This window comes from Phytophthora ramorum, assembly GCF_020800215.1.
Source record: "Phytophthora ramorum isolate Pr-102 chromosome Unknown Phyram_PR-102_s0001, whole genome shotgun sequence".
In the NCBI taxonomy this organism is placed as follows: domain Eukaryota; phylum Oomycota; class Peronosporomycetes; order Peronosporales; family Peronosporaceae; genus Phytophthora; species Phytophthora ramorum.
Window position 1 is genome coordinate 2,255,257 of NW_027150647.1, and position 19,931 is coordinate 2,275,187.

General features: G+C 54.1%; 2 protein-coding genes across 3 annotated transcripts; both read right to left on the minus strand.

Annotated features, from left to right (window-relative positions):
* Positions 1–16: 16 nt before the first annotated feature.
* On the minus strand, positions 17–280 carry KRP23_389 (uncharacterized protein; the record flags this gene model as incomplete). The annotated part of the gene is made up of 1 exon (XM_067888581.1): positions 17–280. The coding sequence occupies one exon, from the start codon at positions 278–280 to the stop codon at positions 17–19; it is 264 nt and encodes an 87-aa protein (XP_067750946.1).
* Positions 281–608: 328 nt separating this feature from the next.
* KRP23_390 (uncharacterized protein) lies at positions 609–2,120 on the minus strand (the record flags this gene model as incomplete). Of its 2 annotated transcripts, none has more annotated exons than XM_067888592.1 (5): positions 609–612; positions 829–935; positions 1,016–1,197; positions 1,601–1,655; positions 1,722–2,120. In XM_067888592.1, the coding sequence occupies 5 exons, from the start codon at positions 2,118–2,120 to the stop codon at positions 609–611; spliced, it is 747 nt and encodes a 248-aa protein (XP_067750947.1). The 2 variants fall into 2 exon arrangements, with proteins under 2 accessions (XP_067750947.1, XP_067750948.1); XM_067888593.1 differs by lacking the exon at positions 609–612 and adding an exon at positions 639–642.
* Between the last annotated feature and the right edge of the window lie 17,811 nt (positions 2,121–19,931).

Sequence of the window (19,931 nt, forward strand, 5' to 3'; positions counted from 1 at the left end):
TGTTGCGATCGCTTGTTTACTCGCGCGTGCGGTAGGCTTCCGGCACACGGAAGAGCTCCTTGGGATTCTTGGCCATCTCAGTGTCGACGCAAGCGTTGTAGGCGAGCATGACGTCCTTGCACATGTCCAGCGCACGGTTGCCCACCTCTGTGTCGGACTGGCCCTCCGGCTGCTTGCCGTGCTCGTAGAAGCACGCGAAAAACTTGGTCGCCACCCTCTCGCACGGCTTGGGCACGCGCGGGAAGTTGTCGCTCATGCGCAGCTCGTTCGTGTCCGCCATGGCCACCTACAGATCAAGGGGGTCGCTACGATGAAGGGTGGAGGTTGAATTTTGACTCGAAATCGAACGGCCTAGAACGCGTGCATACAAATATCAAGACTAGATTCAGGTCATAGACCGGTGCTCCGAGCCAAGTTGCGATGAAGTATTACTACATGTAATGCTGCCCAATGTGTCTTTGATTGTCCTGATTAGCTTGGATTGGCGTCCAACACGTGGGGCTCTATCTAACGTGTCGTGTTCGCGGTCTCTTGTGTCGCTCTCTCTGGCCAGCGCTTCATTCATTTCTCTTTCTGTTTGCTGGTGTCCTGTATGGCTGACCGGCCTGTTATCTAATTGCACGCAACCACAGCGGATATTAACTGCTCAGTCGTCAGCTCGGCGCCAAACTCGATCAGTAAAAAAAGTCAGCATTTGATGCGCCACGCCAACATCCTCTCCACTCTCTCACGAATGCAACAACAAGCAAGCGATGCAAATGAAAGGCTTCGAGCGTTCAACGTGGCGCATCAATTGCTGGGCACAAAAGACAATTGCAGAGCTCTTACGTTCCGTCGTCATCTTCTCCGTCGAAGAACAAGAACTCCGACGATGTGTTGAACGCGACGCCAGAGTCCAGGAACGTCGCGAGCGCGGCGCCCAACGGCCGACCCACCTGCACAGTCATTCAACTCTCTGTTAGCACAGCTTTGCACGTGTAAAAGTTCATTGTAAGCGGCTCAAACGGTCACGTACGGCGCTGCCGAAGCGGCTCTTGCTACTCTGCACCAGCTTCTCGATGGCGGCGGAGTTACGCTTGCCCGCGGCCGAACGCGCCATTGCCCTGGCCACTGCGCGCGTCATCTTGATCCGCTGCCCGAACCGGTAGTACGTCATGGCAGCCTCCTGTATCGATGATAGCTGCTGGGGCTGCTGGGCTGGATGGAGACACCAACGAATATTGGTGGCCCCATGTTCCCGTACGCCCATCAGGTACCATGAAAGAGGTACACGGGCTCGAATTGTGACACGTCATTGAAGTGATACTCTTAAGCAGGAATGCAGCCGTTTTCACGACGAAAAGATGGTGATGCCAACGTGAAAGGCTTGGGTACTGTATTGATACGGTGTACGTTTAAGATGTCCTGTGTGCTGGTGGCATGTTTGGGACGTATAAATATGACCTGTAGGCTTGAGCTCGACTCTGTGAGTGGTTCCCCGACTTAAGACTTGTCTTGGGACTTTCGCGGCTTACTTAAGTATGTGTTGGTGAAGCATGGGTAGCAGGAGCGAACCATCCCCACACTGGATCGCTGCAGTGCTCTCCTGGTGGACATTCACCTTCGTGTAAACAAGACCACACCTGATCGACAGCGGGCTCTTGGAAATGAAGCTCCTAGATATCACGGAAAGGAAAACGTTAGCAAAATTGTGCTTGATGAAGCGCAACGGTTGAAAGTACCTCGTGGTAGGCCTTGTCGAAGATGGAGCTGGCACGAGAACGGAGCCCGCCCGAGCTTGCAAACGACGAGTCGGTACTCGCAGAGCTGTAGGCGCTGTGTCGTCGGTTTTTCTTGCTTGTGTCGATTTTAAGCAGCCCAAGGTGCAGAGCCGTCACGGATCGTGCGATCTCGTCGCGCGTTGCTCGTGGGCTGTCGGCAACATTATCGTCATTGTCTTCGTCACTCTCTTCGCTGTCCTCGCCGTACTCGTAGTACTTGGCCACAGAGTAGCTGGTGAGCCCCACCATGACGCCCGCTGCGATCGCCGGGTTCGCGCGCAGCCATCGCACACCGTCGAGCACCTCGGTCGGCGTCGGCAGGTATGATGGCGCTCCTATTTTTGTGAAGAGCTTCTCCATTGTCAGAGCTTCACGCTCGACTCGCTTCTTGTATCGGAGCCGTTGAATTCAGTTGTGAGGCGACTGCAAGCGCCGACTGCAAGCCAGCTGGCTCGGCGCGTGGCCGAGGTGCTCTGTTGACGCGCCGTCCTCGTGATGCAATTCGGTGCTAGAAACCGCAACTGCCCCGGCGATCCGGGTTGCCTATTTCAAGGCAGTCTCCGCAGAAGTTAGCTGCTGCTCTGGGGCACTTCAGCATCTGAGCCATGAAGTAAGCACCACCCAAATAGCTACAACTATAAAGTAAAAACTCACAATGACCGACCACGTTAAAGCCGGTTGAGCGATGACAGACGGTGTTTGAGTCACGCTGCGTGCTTTTGAGCTTGGGTCATGCACCTCATGAGGCAGAATCCCCCACAAGAGAGCAATCCGCATCCTCTCGACCGACGTACCGACCACCAAGGAGACGAGTCCTGCGTCCGTTTACTCGGGTGAGGTCCAACTGCAGCGATGACAAGCGTTCATCAGCGTACCCTACGGCAGATGATCGCTCGAAAAGGGCAACTTGCCCATGTTGAAGTTGAAGTGGTCCTCCAATCACGAGCGGGGGCGGTTGTTGCTGCCTGACTGGTATCAACGTTTGCCAGTGCAGCTCAGCACCGTGTTGAGGATTCGTCAAAGGTGTGCATTGCAAACAAGAGCTGAAGCTATCAACTTCTTCAGGTGCCGTCATCGCTTGTAGCTCCGCAAGCTGTAACGGTTCGAGCAGTCCCAACGCCCATCCTGAATACATACGACTGGCGAGTTCTCGATTGGTAGAGTGTCCTTCATAGCACAACATGCTGGCTGTACACCTGGATGAAAGGGTGGTTAAATGTCATCCCTCACCATTTGTCTCTCGGGTGTGAGCCCCACGGTGAAACTTGGCAGACTGGTTGACAAGCAATCAGAGACAACATGTAGACAAGCACCTGGACCGCCTAGCAAAAAAGAACTTTCGGGTCGGAATATTTCACAAAGCTATAATTCCGAGCACTTCAGGAGAAACCCTCTCGAAGCGGCGTTTATTTGAGAGCTCCTTGTCGCGATGACGGAGACGATAATGACACTCCTCTTTGACGAGGCGAAGCAGCAGACATGTTTTATTACAGAACGGCGGGAGAGTTCGAGAATGACGTTTGCAGATGAGAGTTCGTATTTTATTGACGTTGCTGAATCACTTCATTTCAATACTTGCAGCTATGCCAAAGTGACAGCGTGCAAGATAGCCGTAGAAACCTCACGTGTTATTTTGAAAAATGCACAAAATCCACTCGGATGTGCTGTTAGTTCTGCGTGCTCGACTGGCGTTTGCGTTCACAAAGTTGGACTGGCGAGGATATAAAGGCTAGCTGTTGGTGAAGGAGGCTGTCACGGAGAACAAGGCCAACCACGAGGCAACCGTCGAGACGCGCCATCGTCATCCGAGCAGCATCGTGCTGGACGAGCTTGGTGATGACTCGCAGAACCGATTGCAGGAGACCACGACGGGATCTGATAAAGCCAAGACTAGCCGCTTGGTGGTGATGATGATGGCAACATGAATAAGTGCACGTGGTGCTGATTGCGGCGCTGGGCACGAAGCGTAGGACAGGTAGGCGTTCGCAAGGAGGTACCTAGGAGAGATAGCTACAGTGCTCATTGGAATTAGTGTCAGTGACACTAATTTTCGACCGAGACCTAAATCGAAAAATATGGAAATTAGTGTCCGTCGCGCTAATTTTCGACAGACTCTAATAACCCTGATAAGGAAATAGTGTCGAGGACAGTATTTTCCGACAACAAGAAATTAGTGTCCAATCAGCGACAGGGACGTGACGTTGGTGCAGCTTAGTGGTTGAGCGCTCGTTTACCAAACGAGAGGTCGATGGTTCGATTCCATCCACCAACATTTGATTCGGATCATGATGCGGATCATACTGGGGTTTCTTGTTCACATCGAGAGCCGGCGCACAGAACTGCTAACGCGACCGCCGTCCGGCATTTCGTGTGAACAGGTTGACCGCCAGTATGCTAAGCACCATGAGTCGGGCGCCCCTTCTGACGAAGATTCGATGCTCGTTCTGATATCTCAGAACACTGCGTCTACAATCGGAAGTCACAGCGGCCCCAGGCATACAGAGGGATATCGTATCACAACTCCAAGAGTAGGATGTAAGCAAGAATGAAATTTTATGAAGTGGATGGAAAGTTGTCCTTTCTTGCGAACTCATCGGGGTACTCCTTGATGATTTCTTGAAGGTGGGGGTACAGCTGTGCCACAGTCCAACTCCCATCAACGTCTCGGGACATACCGCAGCGAATCATAGCCTTCCGAGCATACGTCAGCCCGTTCTTGTCTCTGAGGGTGTTGAGCTCTTGCACACACTCAGCGGCCAGCTTCAAGAAGAAAGGCTTCCCTGGGTTCTTCAACTTACCTGACCACGCACTATCGTTGCGCACTTTGTCCTGCCAATCCCCGTCCATGATCAGCTCGAGCTTCTTGGCATTCCACTTTCGCGCCCAGATCGATTTCAGCTTGGCGATGACGAACGAATCCGCTGGCTGACAGAGGTCAGTGGAGTTGGGTGGCAAAAAGTGCAGATCCGCATTGAGGATTCGCAGCTCTTCAGCGCATTCGTCTGCTGACAGGTGCCCTCCACAGTTGTCGAGAAAGATCGCCTTTTTCTTTCCGTGAGGATCGGCACGGATGGCTCGACGTTCGAGCAAAAACTGACGAAACACACGCTTGTCCATCCACCCTTTCGGTCCGGTGCGGTAACACACGCCTTGAACATCGTCTGGGACGCCTCGTATTGGATAGTTGGCACTGGCGTTCTGTAGAATCATCATCGGTGGCATGACACGACCGCTGGCGCCACCGGTAAGTCTGACGACCATCGTCATTCCTTCGCCCCCTGAAACGACTTCTGCATACTTAATGGAAGTCTCGCCCACGAAGCCAAGCGTTTTTCCGGTGTCGAAGTCGATCACAAAGTGGGTCTCGTCTATGTTTTCGATGGTGTCTTCGTCTAGGTCGCCACTGAGGAAGCCATGCTGTAGACGACCGAGGTGCCTCGCCACGGATGCTCGGATTTCTTTTGTCTTTTTCTCCGATACTTGTTTCTTCCCCGTTTGTGACCTGAGTACAATACCGTGTTTTTCCATAAAATACTGGATCCAAGAGTTTGTCAGCCTCTCGATGATCGTCACGCCTTTGTGGTCGCGGCTTTGCTTGTTGAACTTGCCAGTTGCCTGTTCGACTGTACGGATTGCAAGTTGACGGAGAAGGGGCGTGTCAAACTGAAGCCCAGCCTTCCGTAGACGTGTAAACTCCGACAGCAGCTCTGGATAGAGCCACGACACCCACTCACTCTGAGGACGCCCGCGTCCTGGCAACGCCTTCACTTCAAGGACCTTCCGCCCGTCGGGCGTGACCTTCGACACGGTACGAGACCCCCGCGGGAGATCAGTCAGCGTTCCACGCTCAGCCCACCATCTCGACGCCTTTTTCCGATCGGAGTCTCGACTCTTCTCATTCTTGAAAACCTCTGGAAAATGGTCAACCGCAGCTTTGGCGAGCGCCGTCTCACCGAGTTCATGCTGTTCTTGCATCCACATCACAACTGCACGACGCTTGGACACAGTTGAGACATCTTGGCGCTTGCGCTTCGTGCCGAAAATGACGACAGTACGACCGTGTTCCGCCGTTATGACAGTACTGGCACCATCTTCACCAGAGTTGGTGGTTCCAATGTTGTTTCCAGTGACCGTGGATTTGACTGCGGCACCATTGCTTGTCGTGGCTTGACGAGCCATCGTGTCGAAGGCTGCGATAATCGGCGAAGCTGACGTGATATTCACGGGCCGCTCGTGCGCGAGACACTTTGGGCACATTATCTTCTGACCAAACCCTTCAGGGCCTTCTGGCGTACCGCACCACGTGTGCATACTGATCTGGCATACGGGACAGACGTGCACATTCCCGACGAGCTCGCCGCATCCACCGCATGGAGAGAGCGCGGCCATTTTCGTGGAGTGCCGTCCTGCCGATCGCTTTTTTAAGATAGATGTTTTGCACGACACTACTTTTAGATGGACAGTATTTTTGGAAATGGTTTCCTAATGCCCAAATATTAGAATTAGTGTCCTATACACTACTTTTAAGTGGACGCTATTTTTCATCGGACACTAACTCCCATGAGCACTGTAGCGTGATCTGGAGTTTTCCAGAGTTCCAGCTGGGCTGGGTACCAGCTGGCCGTGACGCTGTATTATCACGGTAAGGAGTTCAAAGAGAAGTCAGCATGTCGAGTCGACAGCGAGAGCTGATAGTTCAACCAACAGCTTAACTCACCAAATATATTCTCAGTTTCCAACTAGCCACGTGCTGCTAGCATATCCTGTTGTCGCTTCGCGCGTTTGAGACACAGCTCAACCGCCCTCTCGTCATGACAATGAATGCGTGCATCGAGGAGGAGACGAAGAAATCAATTGCCATGTGGCATTTCGAACGCCATCCTACCCAAGTATCCGAGGACGAATGGGTCGCCTACTTCCTGGAAGCCAACCACCTTGCCTTCGAAGATTACGGGGCGGTCGAAGTGGCGATGAAGAAATTGGCAGTGGATGTTCAGCTTCCTGAAGCAGAGTCGAGGATTAATCGTCTGCAGAGAGATCTTACTCGAGTTTTGGAAGAACATAACTTGGCGGATGTCATGTTCGCCCAGGAGCAAAAACGCCTAGTGAAGTACATGGTGGCGGCATTGGCGCCAGCGACATTCAAGCCTAAGTCGTACAGAGGCTCGATCACGCTCAGAACAAATCGCTCAAGTCACATGTGATCAAGTTCTGCAAATGGATGCAAGATCTTCTCCAAAGTTATATGGTCTGGGAGCGAGTCTTGTCTCGCGAGTCGGGGAAGTCGCGGGGAAGAAACGACAAGCGCCCCTCGGCCCCGGATGCCAATTCGGGATCAGGAAACTCGTCTGGTGGAGGCGGAGCATCGCCCTCTGGTTCCGAGCGAACGCCCTCCGAATCTGGCCGAGAGCCTCAGCGTGGTAATCGAAAACGCGGAGGAGAAGGACGAGCAGCCACACGACAGAAGTACCCGTGTCTCAAGTGCGGTTCGATGGACCATCGTGTGAGATATTTTCCCCAAGTTCAACCTGGAGAGGCGGCGGAGCTCGTCGCAAAATGGCGGGCCGAACACGGCACGAGAGCTCCGGCACCGGCGCACATGCGTCAGTTAACAGGTTTGGCCGTTGATAGTCAAGATGTTTCTGGTATGCAGGGGCTGCTCGCGAAAAATGATACCGGGCGGGTGCCTGGAGTGGTTGAAGGTCTTGAGCTACCCGAAATCCTGCTCGACTCCGGAGGAGACTCGTCACTTGTATCGGGCGGTCTTATTGCAGAATTACAGAAGCAGGGCGCATGGATTCAATTTGCCGTCCCGCCGCAGCCTAAGCAGCTACTTCCTGTCGGCGGAAAGACAATTTTTGCCACTCGTCAGGCCAGGTTCCGCAAGATCGTGTTTGCTACATCGGCAGGTCCTCTCGTTCTTCGAGACCTTGCGTGTTGGGTGGAAGAAAAGGATAAGTCCATCGCGTTAAAGATTGGTCGACCAATGATGGAAGCCATGCTATTCGACGGACGGATTGCTGGTGGCAGCCCTCACAAAGCAGGCAGAATGGACGGCACCACCGGAACCTGCTGAAGCCAGTTTGCCGTTTATACGAATGCAACGTCTTCAAGTGAAAGCCTGTTATGAGGATGGCACCGCCGCGGTGACTCATGATGAGCCCCATTTTACTCCTGACCTCAAGGCTGCAACAACGCGGTCCGTGAAGGAGATGTTGGTGGATATGCTGCACGACGCAGTAGATAAGGGCCTGAGTGAGCGAGGCGCGATTCGGCTCAAGGCGTCCCTAGACAAAGGAGAAGACAATTTCCGCATGCAGTTCGGGTCTGATCCACCCGTTAAGGTGAAGCCGCTGAAGGTCTGTTTAAAGCCAGGAGTCAAGCCCGTGCGTTGCACAGCACGACGATAACCTCCGCTGCATATGCGATTTCTGGAGAAACATTGTGCGGAATTGGCGTCGGCGGGGCTGATCTATCTGAATAATCGCCGTCGATGGTGTTCAGCGCCACGGATTGTGCCCAAGAAGGAGCCTAACGACCCTCGCATGACGGTCGACTCGCGCAAGGTGAACGTGTGTGCGGAACCCATGGTGTGGCCGATGCCGGTATTGGAGATTGCCATTACCCACGTTCAAGGCTCACGACTCTACTTCTCTTGTGATTGGTTCAAAGGGTACTGGCAATTGCCTTTGCATCCTGCTTCTCAGGAGCTCTTTACGTTCATCACCCACCGACTCCGACACGCGTGCCAATGGGAGCTACGGACGCCGTCGCGTTTTGCCAGAGTGTGGTGGAGGAGATATTTGGGCCACTTCTCTATCAAGGGCTGCTTGCATGGCTTGATGATCTCCTTGGGTATGCGTCTACAGAGGACGAACTCTGCGCGCTCTTTGATAAGGTAATGGAGCTTTGCGCCCAGTACGGATTGAAATAGCACCCGGTCAAGTGCGTTTTGTACGCCACAGAAATTAAATGGTGTGGACGTATCATCTCTGAACGGGGAATTACACATTGCCCGGAGCGAATCCAAGAAATGGTCGAATTGGCCTCTCCGGTGACCGGGGCAGATCTCCAGCAGTTTGTATGTGCGATAAACTGGATGAGAGCCTCAATCCCCGAATACGCAAAGCTCACGGCACCGTTGTACGTCATTCTGGGGCGTGCCATGCAGGAGACGGGGAGTCGCAAGAAGATCGAGTTGCAACGGTGCCTATTATCCTCCGTTGGATGGGGAACAACCGAGGAGGAGTGCCTTCAGTGTGTGAAGGACGCCCTGGTTAACATGGTCCCGCTAGCCTACCCTCAAGCCGATTGGGATGTTTGCGTTTACAGCGATGCCAGCGACAAGTTTTGGGGCGCCGCAGTTACCCAGTTGCCGCCTGTAATGGGTCTGCTTAGACCCACTACTTAAGCTTACACGTGTGCGCACGTGTAGGAGGAAGCGTAGGAGTAATTTACTTAAGTTCTGTATACTTGTATCCACAAGTATACTTAAACCTAGATAAAAGAACCAAACGGAAGCTTTGGTGGTAAATGAGAACTGTATTGATTGTAAATGGGGTTTCCTCCTAAAACTGATATTTCTAATGAGAGGTTCTGCCATTGGATGGCTGGCAGAACCCCTATCTATTGAATGACTCTCATTGGTAGAAAGGTGTTACTTTCTACCAGTCATATGCCTTTTGCTATGAATGTGGACCACCCTGTGGTGGTCACCTGAATGTATGCCTTAGTGCATGTTGCACTAAGGTAGGAGGTGAACCGAATGTGTAGCCCCGCTACACCATCCCCCCGTTAGGATTTGACGTGCCGGTCTCGACACGTCAATCCGTATTTTCTTCGGGAGAACACGTGCTCATTCCCAATGAGCACGCCAACGACGTCTTCGTCCAAGACGCCGGCCGCTTCGGCAACAGCAAGTGCTGTCGTCGCCTCCAAGGCGACGACGGCCGCTGCCTCAGCCACGACCGCTACTGGCATCGCCTCGACGGCGATGCCGACAAGCGCGGCAACAGAGAGTCGCCTCTCTGTTGCTGGATACCACTCGAGATGGCATGAGAAACATGCCATCCGAAACAAGACAGGCAAGATCATTGCTGTCGAAACCGGAGTGGGTATCTACTCTCCGGGTGGAGAGGGAGTTCCCCTCGACTACGGAAGTGAAGTCGAGGAGGGGGAACTCGAAGGAGACAAGGACATCTTGTCTCCGGGCCACACTGACCCCAATGTGGGTCTGCGTCGTCCACGCGAAGACGACCCGAACGCTTCGAGCTCGAAGCGTTCGCGCAGCGGCAGTGGAACACCGCTCGCTGCCGCTGGAGCCTTAACGACTCCGCGGGATGGAGATGACTCCACTCCATCCGCTGCTGTTGCGGCCTCGCGCACTGAACCAGTGCGTGAGCCGTGGATGCCGTCTCAGTCTGAGATCGGCAGCCGATTCGGTGCGACCGCGCCACCGAATCTGTACGCGCTGTATTCGTGCAACGCCATCGTTGACGATGACGTCGCGAAGCGAGTACACTTTGATCCGTTAACGAATCAAAGGCGCGACTACTACATCGGGCTCTTCCATGAGCTCCGATGGTTTGCGAGCAAGAAGACTTCTCGCAGAAGCAAAGTGCCCGAGTGGCAGGCACTTTGTCAAAGTTGGAGTGCCTTTGTTGAAAACTTCAACAAGAACCCCGCTGGCTATCGCGACCGGATTAGCCAGGCGCGGGAGCGCTACGAGAAATTCTCGAAGCGTGGTAAACTTGAACGACTGCACCATGGTGCAGTCGGTATTGGACTTCCTTGCGCAGTGCCTTATGACACTGCTTGTGAGTACTGCTACCCTGGAGCAGTACGCATCACCGAGCGGGACGTCAACGGGTACACGTCCATGTGTGTACCTGACGACCTCAAGACCCTGCGCGCCAGTTTTCAGGCGCAGGCGTCTTCTAGTGCTGCGGATAATCGCAGCACTTATCCGAGTGCTGTAGGCGACTACAGCGCTCGCCCAAGTTTTACGCCCTTCGGCGGAGGTGGCGGTGGCGGCCTTCGTACGCCGTCACCATTTCCGGAATGTCCTCCATCAGGACATTCCGTGATTCCCACGTATCGTGTTGGGGAGGAAATCCTCTCCAACGAATACGAAAATGAACCGGACCTTGGGTCTGGTTCCGATGACCAACAATTCGCTGGACGATCCAGCGAGTTGCCCCGCGTGCGTCTCGCAACGGGGGTGGGGGGGGCGGGAAGACGCCCCGGGTTTGGTCAACCAAACTTTGAGTCTCGCTTGGAGGCTGTTGAGCGTCTCCAAGCGTCGCAGTTCGCTGCTCTGCGTCAGGAGCTGAGCTTGTTAAAGGCTCAGCTCGCGGAGGTTGCGCAGACGACCTCGAACGTAAAGGTCGAGGTCGGGACGAGACTCTCTGGCGTCTCGAAGCGCGTCGCCGCGCTCGAGAGCGCTTTGGCGAGTCACCAGACGTAGGTGACTCGTGCTGCACGTACGGCTTCAGTCGCCCAACGTAAAACGTTGGGTGCAAGCGCATGCTGGACGGTATGTCCAGTGTGTACGCGTTGCCATGCTTCGCCAACACGGTGAATGGCCCAATGAAGCGCGGAGCAAGCTTGCTTGCTCCGAAATCGGAAACTGCATGTTTAGCTAGGTTCTGAGTAGCTAACAGAACTAATGAACCAACTTTGAATTCATTTGTGTTTCCCCTGCCGATGTTATCGGCATTCAGCTTCTGTCGATCGACAGAAGCTGCTATTGCATCTTGGACAAACCGAATTACGGCTTGTCGACGCTGGACAAAGTCCATTGCATCCGAGCTGAACCCCTGGTTCAGTTCGTGCTCCTTGTTCGCAGCAGGCCCGGCCTGCGCGTGATGTTCGTTGTCGTTTAAAGTGTCTATGCCCGTCGTAGACACTGTCTTGTTGTCGTCATGACTGCGCGCAGTACGTGCGCGAGTCGTCACAGCTGATACATTGCTTGTATCAGCGTGCTTATCCGGTTGTTTTGAATTAACCGGATATCCTCCCCCACTTAAGGAAGGAGCTACCGCACCGAGTACGCTCGGTACGCGTGGGTGCCTCATGGCATTCACGTAGAACGGTGTGTGTCCTGTCGAGACATGCACCGAGTTGTTGATGGCGAACTCCGCCATCGGCAAGCAGTCGCTCCATTGATGGAACGAGTGCGCGTAGCTCTTCATGGTGTCAACCAGCACGCGGTTGACACGCTCTGTTTGTCCGTCGGTCTGCGGGTGATCCGCAGTCGACATGGACAACTGCGTCCCAAGAAGTGTAAACACTTCTTGCCAGAATCGCGCTGTAAAGCGCGGATCCCGATCCGACACGATGTCGAGTGGCATACCATGGTGTCTAAACACCAGGTCAACAAACAGACATGCCGTCTGTTTGGCTGTCACCTCGGCTGGTACTGCAGCAAGATGCACCATCTTGCTGAAGCGGTCAACAAAGACCACAATACCAGTCCTCCGCTTGTTGTCTTGCGGAAGACCAAAAACAAAGTCCATTGAAATGGACTGCCAGCACTCCGACGGAGTCGGTAGTGATTGAAGCGGAGCCTGCGAGTTGGGCGCAGGCTTCACGCGCTGGCATACCTCGCAAGCACGAACGTACTTGCGTACCCACTTGTACTGGTGACTCCAATAGAAGTCACGCGTGAGAAGCAAATATGTCTTCTCACGGCCAGGATGTCCCGATGTCGGGGCATCGTGGTACTCATACGTGATCTTGAGCTTCAGCTCATGATCATCCGGCACGACAATGCGATCTGCGTTGTCGTCGACTGCGCTGTAAAGCAGCAGGCCGTTGTGTACACGATAACGGTGTACACGGGCACGAAGGTGTTTGGCCAGCTTCTGACGAGACTTGTCAGAAGGTGTGGAGAAATACTCCACCAATTGCTTCGCATCCGCATCATGTGCGTATGCGGCCTTCACTTCGTCCAGCAAGGACGACGAGGGTGTAGTCGTCCTGACGACGCCAACGCAGTTGGCGTCGGCCTCTTGCACCGCATAATCTGGTCGACGCGAAAGCGCGTCGGCCACGACATTCAACCTTCCAGGTTTGTACTCAACCTGGAAGTTGTATTCAGCAAAGAATGACAGCCACCGTGCCATTCTTTGTGATATGTGCGGCGACTTGATCGCCGTACGCAACGATGCGTGGTCGGTGTAGACCACGAATGGTCTACTCCCAAGTAGATACACTCGAAACTTTGCGAGTGCATACTTCATGGCAAGGAGTTCCTTGTCATGTACCGGGTAATTGCGCTCAGCTGGCTTCAGCTGACGCGATTGGTAGTAAACCACACGATCACGACCTTCGTGATCGAGTTGCATCAGTGCGCATCCGATCGCGAAATCGGATGCATCGCACACCACGTGGAATGGGCGATCTTGGTCGGCCACCGCCAAGATCGGCGCCTCAGTCAAGCCCTGCTTGACTGCTTCGAAGGCCTGCTGACAATCAGCAGTCCATTCCCATGCAGCCTCTTTCTTTAAGAGCTGCGACAGCGGGCGAATCTTGCCCGCGTAGTTGCTCACGTACTTGCACAAGTACGTGGCGAGTCCAAGGAACTGCCGCAGTTCCTTTACATTTGAAGGCGTAGGCCATTCATTGATCACTCTGACCTTTCCTGGGTCAGGGCGTACGCCGTTCTTCCCCACGAGACACCCAAGTACGGGTATCTCGGTCGCCCCGAAGATACACTTCTTCAGGTTCGCGTAGAGCTTGTGCTTTCGCATGAGCTCAAGCAACTTGCGGAGATGCTCTGTATGCATCTCCACATCCGATTTCCCATTCACAGCCCGGCTGTGAATGAACACGTCGTCGAAATAGCTCGGTGCGAAGTCGCGCACCGAGCGCAACAAGTGCGTGACGCACCTGTTGAACGTCGCTGGGGCGTTCTTCAGCCCCTGCGGCATCACGAGCCACTCCCAGAGCATGCCGCTCGGAGTGCTTACCGCTGTGAGAGGGATATCACTCTCACGCATGAGGATCTGATAGAACCCGTCTCTCAGATCCAGAGTACTGAAGATAGTACTCGAGGTCATCGAATCGATGATCACATCTTTTCGAGGTATCGGCGTCTGCGCCGGTACCGTCGCATCGTTCAGCTTGTTATACGCATGAACGATGCGCCACCCGCCCTGTGGTTTCTTCACACAGAACGTAGGCGCGCTGTGCGGGGACTTCGATTCCCGCACTTGTCCTGCATTGCGACGACTTTCAAAGAAGTCGTCGATTGCCTTGACTTGCTCACGCGGCAGTGGCCACTGTCGCGTGACGCAGTACTTCGTTCCCGGCACGAGATCAATCTCGTGCTGAACACCCTTGTCCTGCGGTAACTCCGCAGGAATGTCGTCCGGGAGTACATCCTTGTACTCACGCAAGACCTTGTAAAAGGGGCTCGCCTTGAGCGAGTCCCAGCCTTGCTCGTCGAAGCGTTCCTTCTTCGACTTCGCGCTGAGGGCGTCCGCGCCCTCAGAGATGAGCTGATTCAGCTCTTCTGCTTCACACGTCATCCTCTCGACGTCCGAGAGGATGCAGATCTGCTCGATGCGTCCATCGTGCAGTTCGCGAGCGAAACGCTTCCAGCTTGTGACTGGGAGCGACATCAACTCCGACGCTAACGTCGGAGGATTATTCAGCCTCATCTTCTTGTATTGGAGACCAATACTCGTACGCGTCAAGACATTCAATGTCTCGACGGTCGTCTCCAACTCCTGTGTCTGCCCGGCAGACACTGCTTGTAGCGTCTCGGTCCCTGACCGAGACTTGCGCAGCTTTGATCGCTTACGCCGTTCACTTCTCGTGCGGAGCCCGGCTCCGCGAGTTTCTTCTTGTCCAGGCCCGGCCGTGGACAGTTGTTCCTTGTATTCGCCGGCGGGTTCTACCCGCGGGCGCACGCGTTCAAGCCCGGCTTGATCGCGCACCGCTTCGTCGTGCAGCCCGGCTGCACGCGAGCTCGCAAGCATTTCCGGTGCGGGACGTTTGCAACCGTCCGCACTGCTTGCAGCGTCGGCTCCCAGAGCCGACGCGTCTTCTTTACCTCTACGCCTAACGGCGGAGTGTCTTTCGACCAATTGTGTGTCGACATTAGCTGTCGACACTACCGCGTCGCTCCGGACGCTTCGAGTCCCTCTCGAATCGGATTGAACCAGGCCCTGCTGATTCGGTTCACATCTTTTCCCAACGACTCTCGCAGTCGTTGGCGTTCGCTTGGGGTGACCGGAGACAGCCGCATTCCGCGCTGTCTCTAGTGGAGGGCCGCATGCACCACGCGGTGCATGTGCTGCGCCGACAGGGCCATCGCTCTCTGTCGCGCTGCTGCTGCTCCCGAAGCGCACGATCGTGCGCTTCGTCCAGTCGATCACCGGATCATGCCGTGCAAGCCACGGCATGCCCAACACCATATCGAACTTATCGTCCAGTTCCAGGACGATAAGCTCGTCGACGAACTCCTTCTCTTGATAAGAGAAGCGTACGCGTACGATACGCTTCTCGGTTCTAACAACGACACCCGTTGCTAGCCTCACTTCCAATAGACTTCGAGGTGTTTCCACCTCCTCGAAGTCAAGCCTTGGAAGGCTCTGCAGTCGAACAAAGTTGTTCGACGCTCCACAGTCCACTAGAGCACGAAGAGACTTCTCTCTCTTCGAGCTTACCTTCAGGATGACAAGGTTCGGCTTGTCATCTTGCTTCTTGCAGTGAGATTGACTCTCACTGGGGGCAGCGATCTTCATTGCAGCGTGTCCGATGTCGACACGCTCGATCGCATCACCAGCAGGGCGCCCCGCGCCTGCTGGTCCCTTTAGTTTTTTTTATTGCCCGTGACGATACCCAGTATCGCCACGACGGCTCCTCGCCGCGTGCACAGGTGCTGTGCACTCGCGGGCATAGTGACCGATGTTTCCGCATCGGAAACAACGCACATTCGTTGATCCACGACGCTGCTGGGAACCAGCAGCTGTCGCACTCGAGAGGTCCATTGGTTCGGGACCTCCCGACGGCCTTGCCACCGGTCGTGGCATCAGCCGTGGGGCGTTCACATGCAGTTTAGCCTGCCGCAGGCTAAACTCTTCTTGCATTGCAAGCGCAATTGCAGCCTCGAGAGTATTTGGATACTCTCGGAAGAGATAGGTCTTCACAGGCCCATCTCTAAGGCCCTTCATGAACGTGACGACCTTTGTCGCCTCGTCAATCGGGTTGGTCACGATGTTCGAGACCAAGTACCGTGCTCTTTGGGCGTAAGCATGCACGTCATGCTTGCCCTGTTGCAGATCGAGGAACTCCGCCCTCGATCGGAACTCGTTTTGCGGGGGCTCAAACGCTAGTTTGAGCTCCTCCTTGAACTCTTCGTACGTGCTAAAGCACGTAGGATCTGTGAGTCGGCGTCCGTACGCCCAACTCCTCGCTCGTCCGCCAAGACATGACATGGCGAACGCAACCTTCGACAACGGGTCGACGAGACGTCGAGCCGTAATGGCAGTGTCGACCTCGACAAGCCAACGGAGGAGAGGTTCGCCCTCTCTTCCAACGTAGCTGCTTACGTGGAGTTTTAATGACTCCACGCGCGGTGTGGCCGATGGCGACACCGAAGTTCGAGCAGCGGTTTCACGCTGTTCCTTCACGATGAAACCCAGAGCAACTCCGTGTTGCTCCGTCGGTGATAGCGTTCGCAACATCGTTGCTACCGCCGCTTCCCCAATGACTGTTGACAGTCGTTGGAGGGCCTCCCACTCTGGTTCCGACAGGTGGGGGCAGTCTGCACGCGCAACATGTGTTGCAGACGTGTTTGGGCTACCCACGGACATGTTACTGTCCGAGGGCAGGTTCTCAGCCCCGCGTTCGTATTCCATACGAACGTGTTAGTCGGTCGTTGGACGGACTACAAAGTGCTACCAGGTGTAATGGGTCTGCTTAGACCCACTACTTAAGCTTACACGTGTGCGCACGTGTAGGAGGAAGCGTAGGAGTAATTTACTTAAGTTCTGTATACTTGTATCCACAAGTATACTTAAACCTAGATAAAAGAACCAAACGGAAGCTTTGGTGGTAAATGAGAACTGTATTGATTGTAAATGGGGTTTCCTCCTAAAACTGATATTTCTAATGAGAGGTTCTGCCATTGGATGGCTGGCAGAACCCCTATCTATTGAATGACTCTCATTGGTAGAAAGGTGTTACTTTCTACCAGTCATATGCCTTTTGCTATGAATGTGGACCACCCTGTGGTGGTCACCTGAATGTATGCCTTAGTACATGTTGCACTAAGGTAGGAGGTGAACCGAATGTGTAGCCCCGCTACACCGCCTGGCGACGCCGATTTGCCACCAGAAGAGCAGCGGCACGAGCCCTTGGCTTTTCTCAGTGGTAAATTCGCTGGAGCGTCCAGTCGTTGGTCCACCGTGGAAAAGGAGGCGTTTGCTATTATCGAAACGTACAAGCGGCTGGACTACTTACTTCTTCGGCCGAACGGATTTCGCCTCTTTACTGCTCATCGTAATTTGACGTTTATCTTTGATCCGTACGGGGCCGACAGCGGTCTGCATCGGTACCAAGCCGATAAACTCCAACACTGGGCTATTGCTCTTTCGATGTTTCGATACGAAATCGAGCATGTATCCGGCGATGATAACGTATGGGGCGATTTATTATCACGTTGGGGTGCATCGTCTGCATCATCTGATTCGTTCCGGCTTCGGAGCGACGATGCCGTTCCGGTACCTAATGGATCTGTCCGCGATGTCCAGGATGAACAAGATGTGGCGGATGCCTCGCCTGTCCGGCTGCACCAACTGGCTGTCGTCGAACGCGTCTCACCTCTTCAGGAACCGGACTTTCAGTGGCCTACGGCAGTACAACTCCAGGAGCTACAAGAATCCGCTTTGACGAGTCACCCGAACCAACAGCCGGCAGGTCTGGCACGCTCTACCGTAACGGAGCTATACGAAACCTCAGAAGGTAAAGTGTGGATCCCGCACCATGCAGCAGAGGATTTGTATAATCGCTCATGCCGGCGCAAGTGGACATCGCGGCGTAGCCGCAACGACGGGTGCTGTCACGGCTGTGTTCGCGTGGCCCATATTGCGGGCAGACGTGGAGTCATTTGTCAAGCAATGCATTCACTGCCTGAGCTCCACCAAAGGCCGCATTCCCCGTCCGTTTGGACCCACGCTTCGCGCAACTAAGCCAAACGAAGCCATCCATTTCGACTTTCTAAGTCTCCCACGAAGTTCCAGTGGTTGCTGTTACGTTCTCGTCATCAAAGATGCAATGAGTGGATTTGTAGAGTTAATCGAGTGCGAGACGGCGACCGCGGAAGACGTGTACGGAGGTCTGTTGGATTGGTTTAAGCGGTATGGCGTGGTTCACACTTGGGTTTCCGATCGGGGGGGGGGCCACTTCAAAAACTCAGTCATCACAAAATTGCAGAAGTTGCTGGGTGTTCACCACCACTTACTGTCATTGGGCTAATGGGACTGTTGAAGTCGTAAACCGACTGGTTTTTCGCTGCTTAAAGGCTCTAAGCAGTGAGATGAAATTACCTATTTCGGACTGGCCCACACTTTTGTCGCTGGTGCAAAACAGTTTAAACAATATGGCCGCGGATCGTCTGGATGGTATCGCACCCGTCACAGCATCCGCTGCTCTCCCCGCGTCCACGCAGCTCAACGCACTATTAGCACCTGGTTCGGTCGGGGATCATACAGAACACAATGTTCGCCTGGCTCAGATCGAGTATTTGGCGGACATCCGCGCAAGTCTCGACACGATGCATCGTGCGGTCGTATTGGCCAGTGACAAACGCCGTGAGCAACATCGTGCGCGACGCGAGAAGCAGCGCGGTGTGAAGATGCCCCCACTTCGAAATTGGCAATTTCGTATTGGCGGTTAATGTCGTGCCGCGCGGCAATAAGCTGGCCTGCAATGGCGAGGCCCGAAGCGAATTGTGAGCGCTACCAATGATTACACTTTCGACATTCAAGATTTGGTCGCTCCCTTCGGTATCACGACGCACCACGCTTCCCGCCTACAGTTTTTTGCTGATGCCAGCCGGGATGTTACCGAAGACCTAATTGCCCATGTTCACCATGGCGAAGGGGGACATCTGGTGGAGGATTTGCTAGACTGTCGTCTCGGTGCGGACTCGCACCAATGGGAAATACAGGTCAAGTGGGTCGGCATGGATCTGCTAGAGACGTCATGGAACCTGCCCACATTATCTTCGAAGACCTTCCTGCGCTCGTCGATCGATTTGCAGCGGACCGTCCACGGAGCCGTACTGCGCAGTCAATGTGGCAGACACTGCGTCCAGAACCCCCAGTAACTCCGAAGCGTCCGCGTCAACCTGGCAGGTCGTCGCGAAAGAGAGGGGGGAAGTGATCTGGAGTTTTCCAGAGTTCCAGCTGGTCGCGACGCTGTATTATCACGGTAAGGAGTTCAAAGGGAAGTCAACATGTCGAGTCGACAGCGAGAGCTGATAGTTCAACCAACAGCTTAACTCACCACATATATTCTCAGTTTCCAACTAGCCACGTGCTGCTAGTATCTCCCGTCGTGGAGGAACTCATTACGACGGAACATAGCGTGAGGACACGAGCTATCTGTTCGATCGATCATTCTACAATTTTCCGCGGGGGGGGGGGGGGGGGGGGGGGGGGGGGGGCACCCCGGGTTGTGTGACAGAGGCAAATATCGAAGTGAGTAGATTAACGTTAGCAAAACGTGTTTTACTTGTCCTCCTAAACGCTATCCCCCTCTTGTCCTTCTTGCCATCCGCTTGGTTGTACGTGTGCAAACACGCCGTCTTGCACACCCGATCCAACTAATACCGATCATCCAATCACTGAACGATTCGCCTGAACTGTTCCACGGTATGTGTCCGAGTATTATATAGCAGTGCAGCTTCAACAGAGAACGAGAGAAATAGCCCATTTTAGACTGCTATATTTATAGTTGCCTAGAAATTGTCCTGCAATATAACTTCTAAGTCAACTATATTTTATCCTTTATAGCTTATGCAGGAGTGGCTGTGAGCCACCACTCACGTGTTAGTGGTGTTGGATAAACCATGTACCCAACTCGGAAGAGTGGTGGGCACTCTTCATGTAACTTTGTTACATCCTCCCTCACTTTGAGGCGATCTTTTCGACCAAT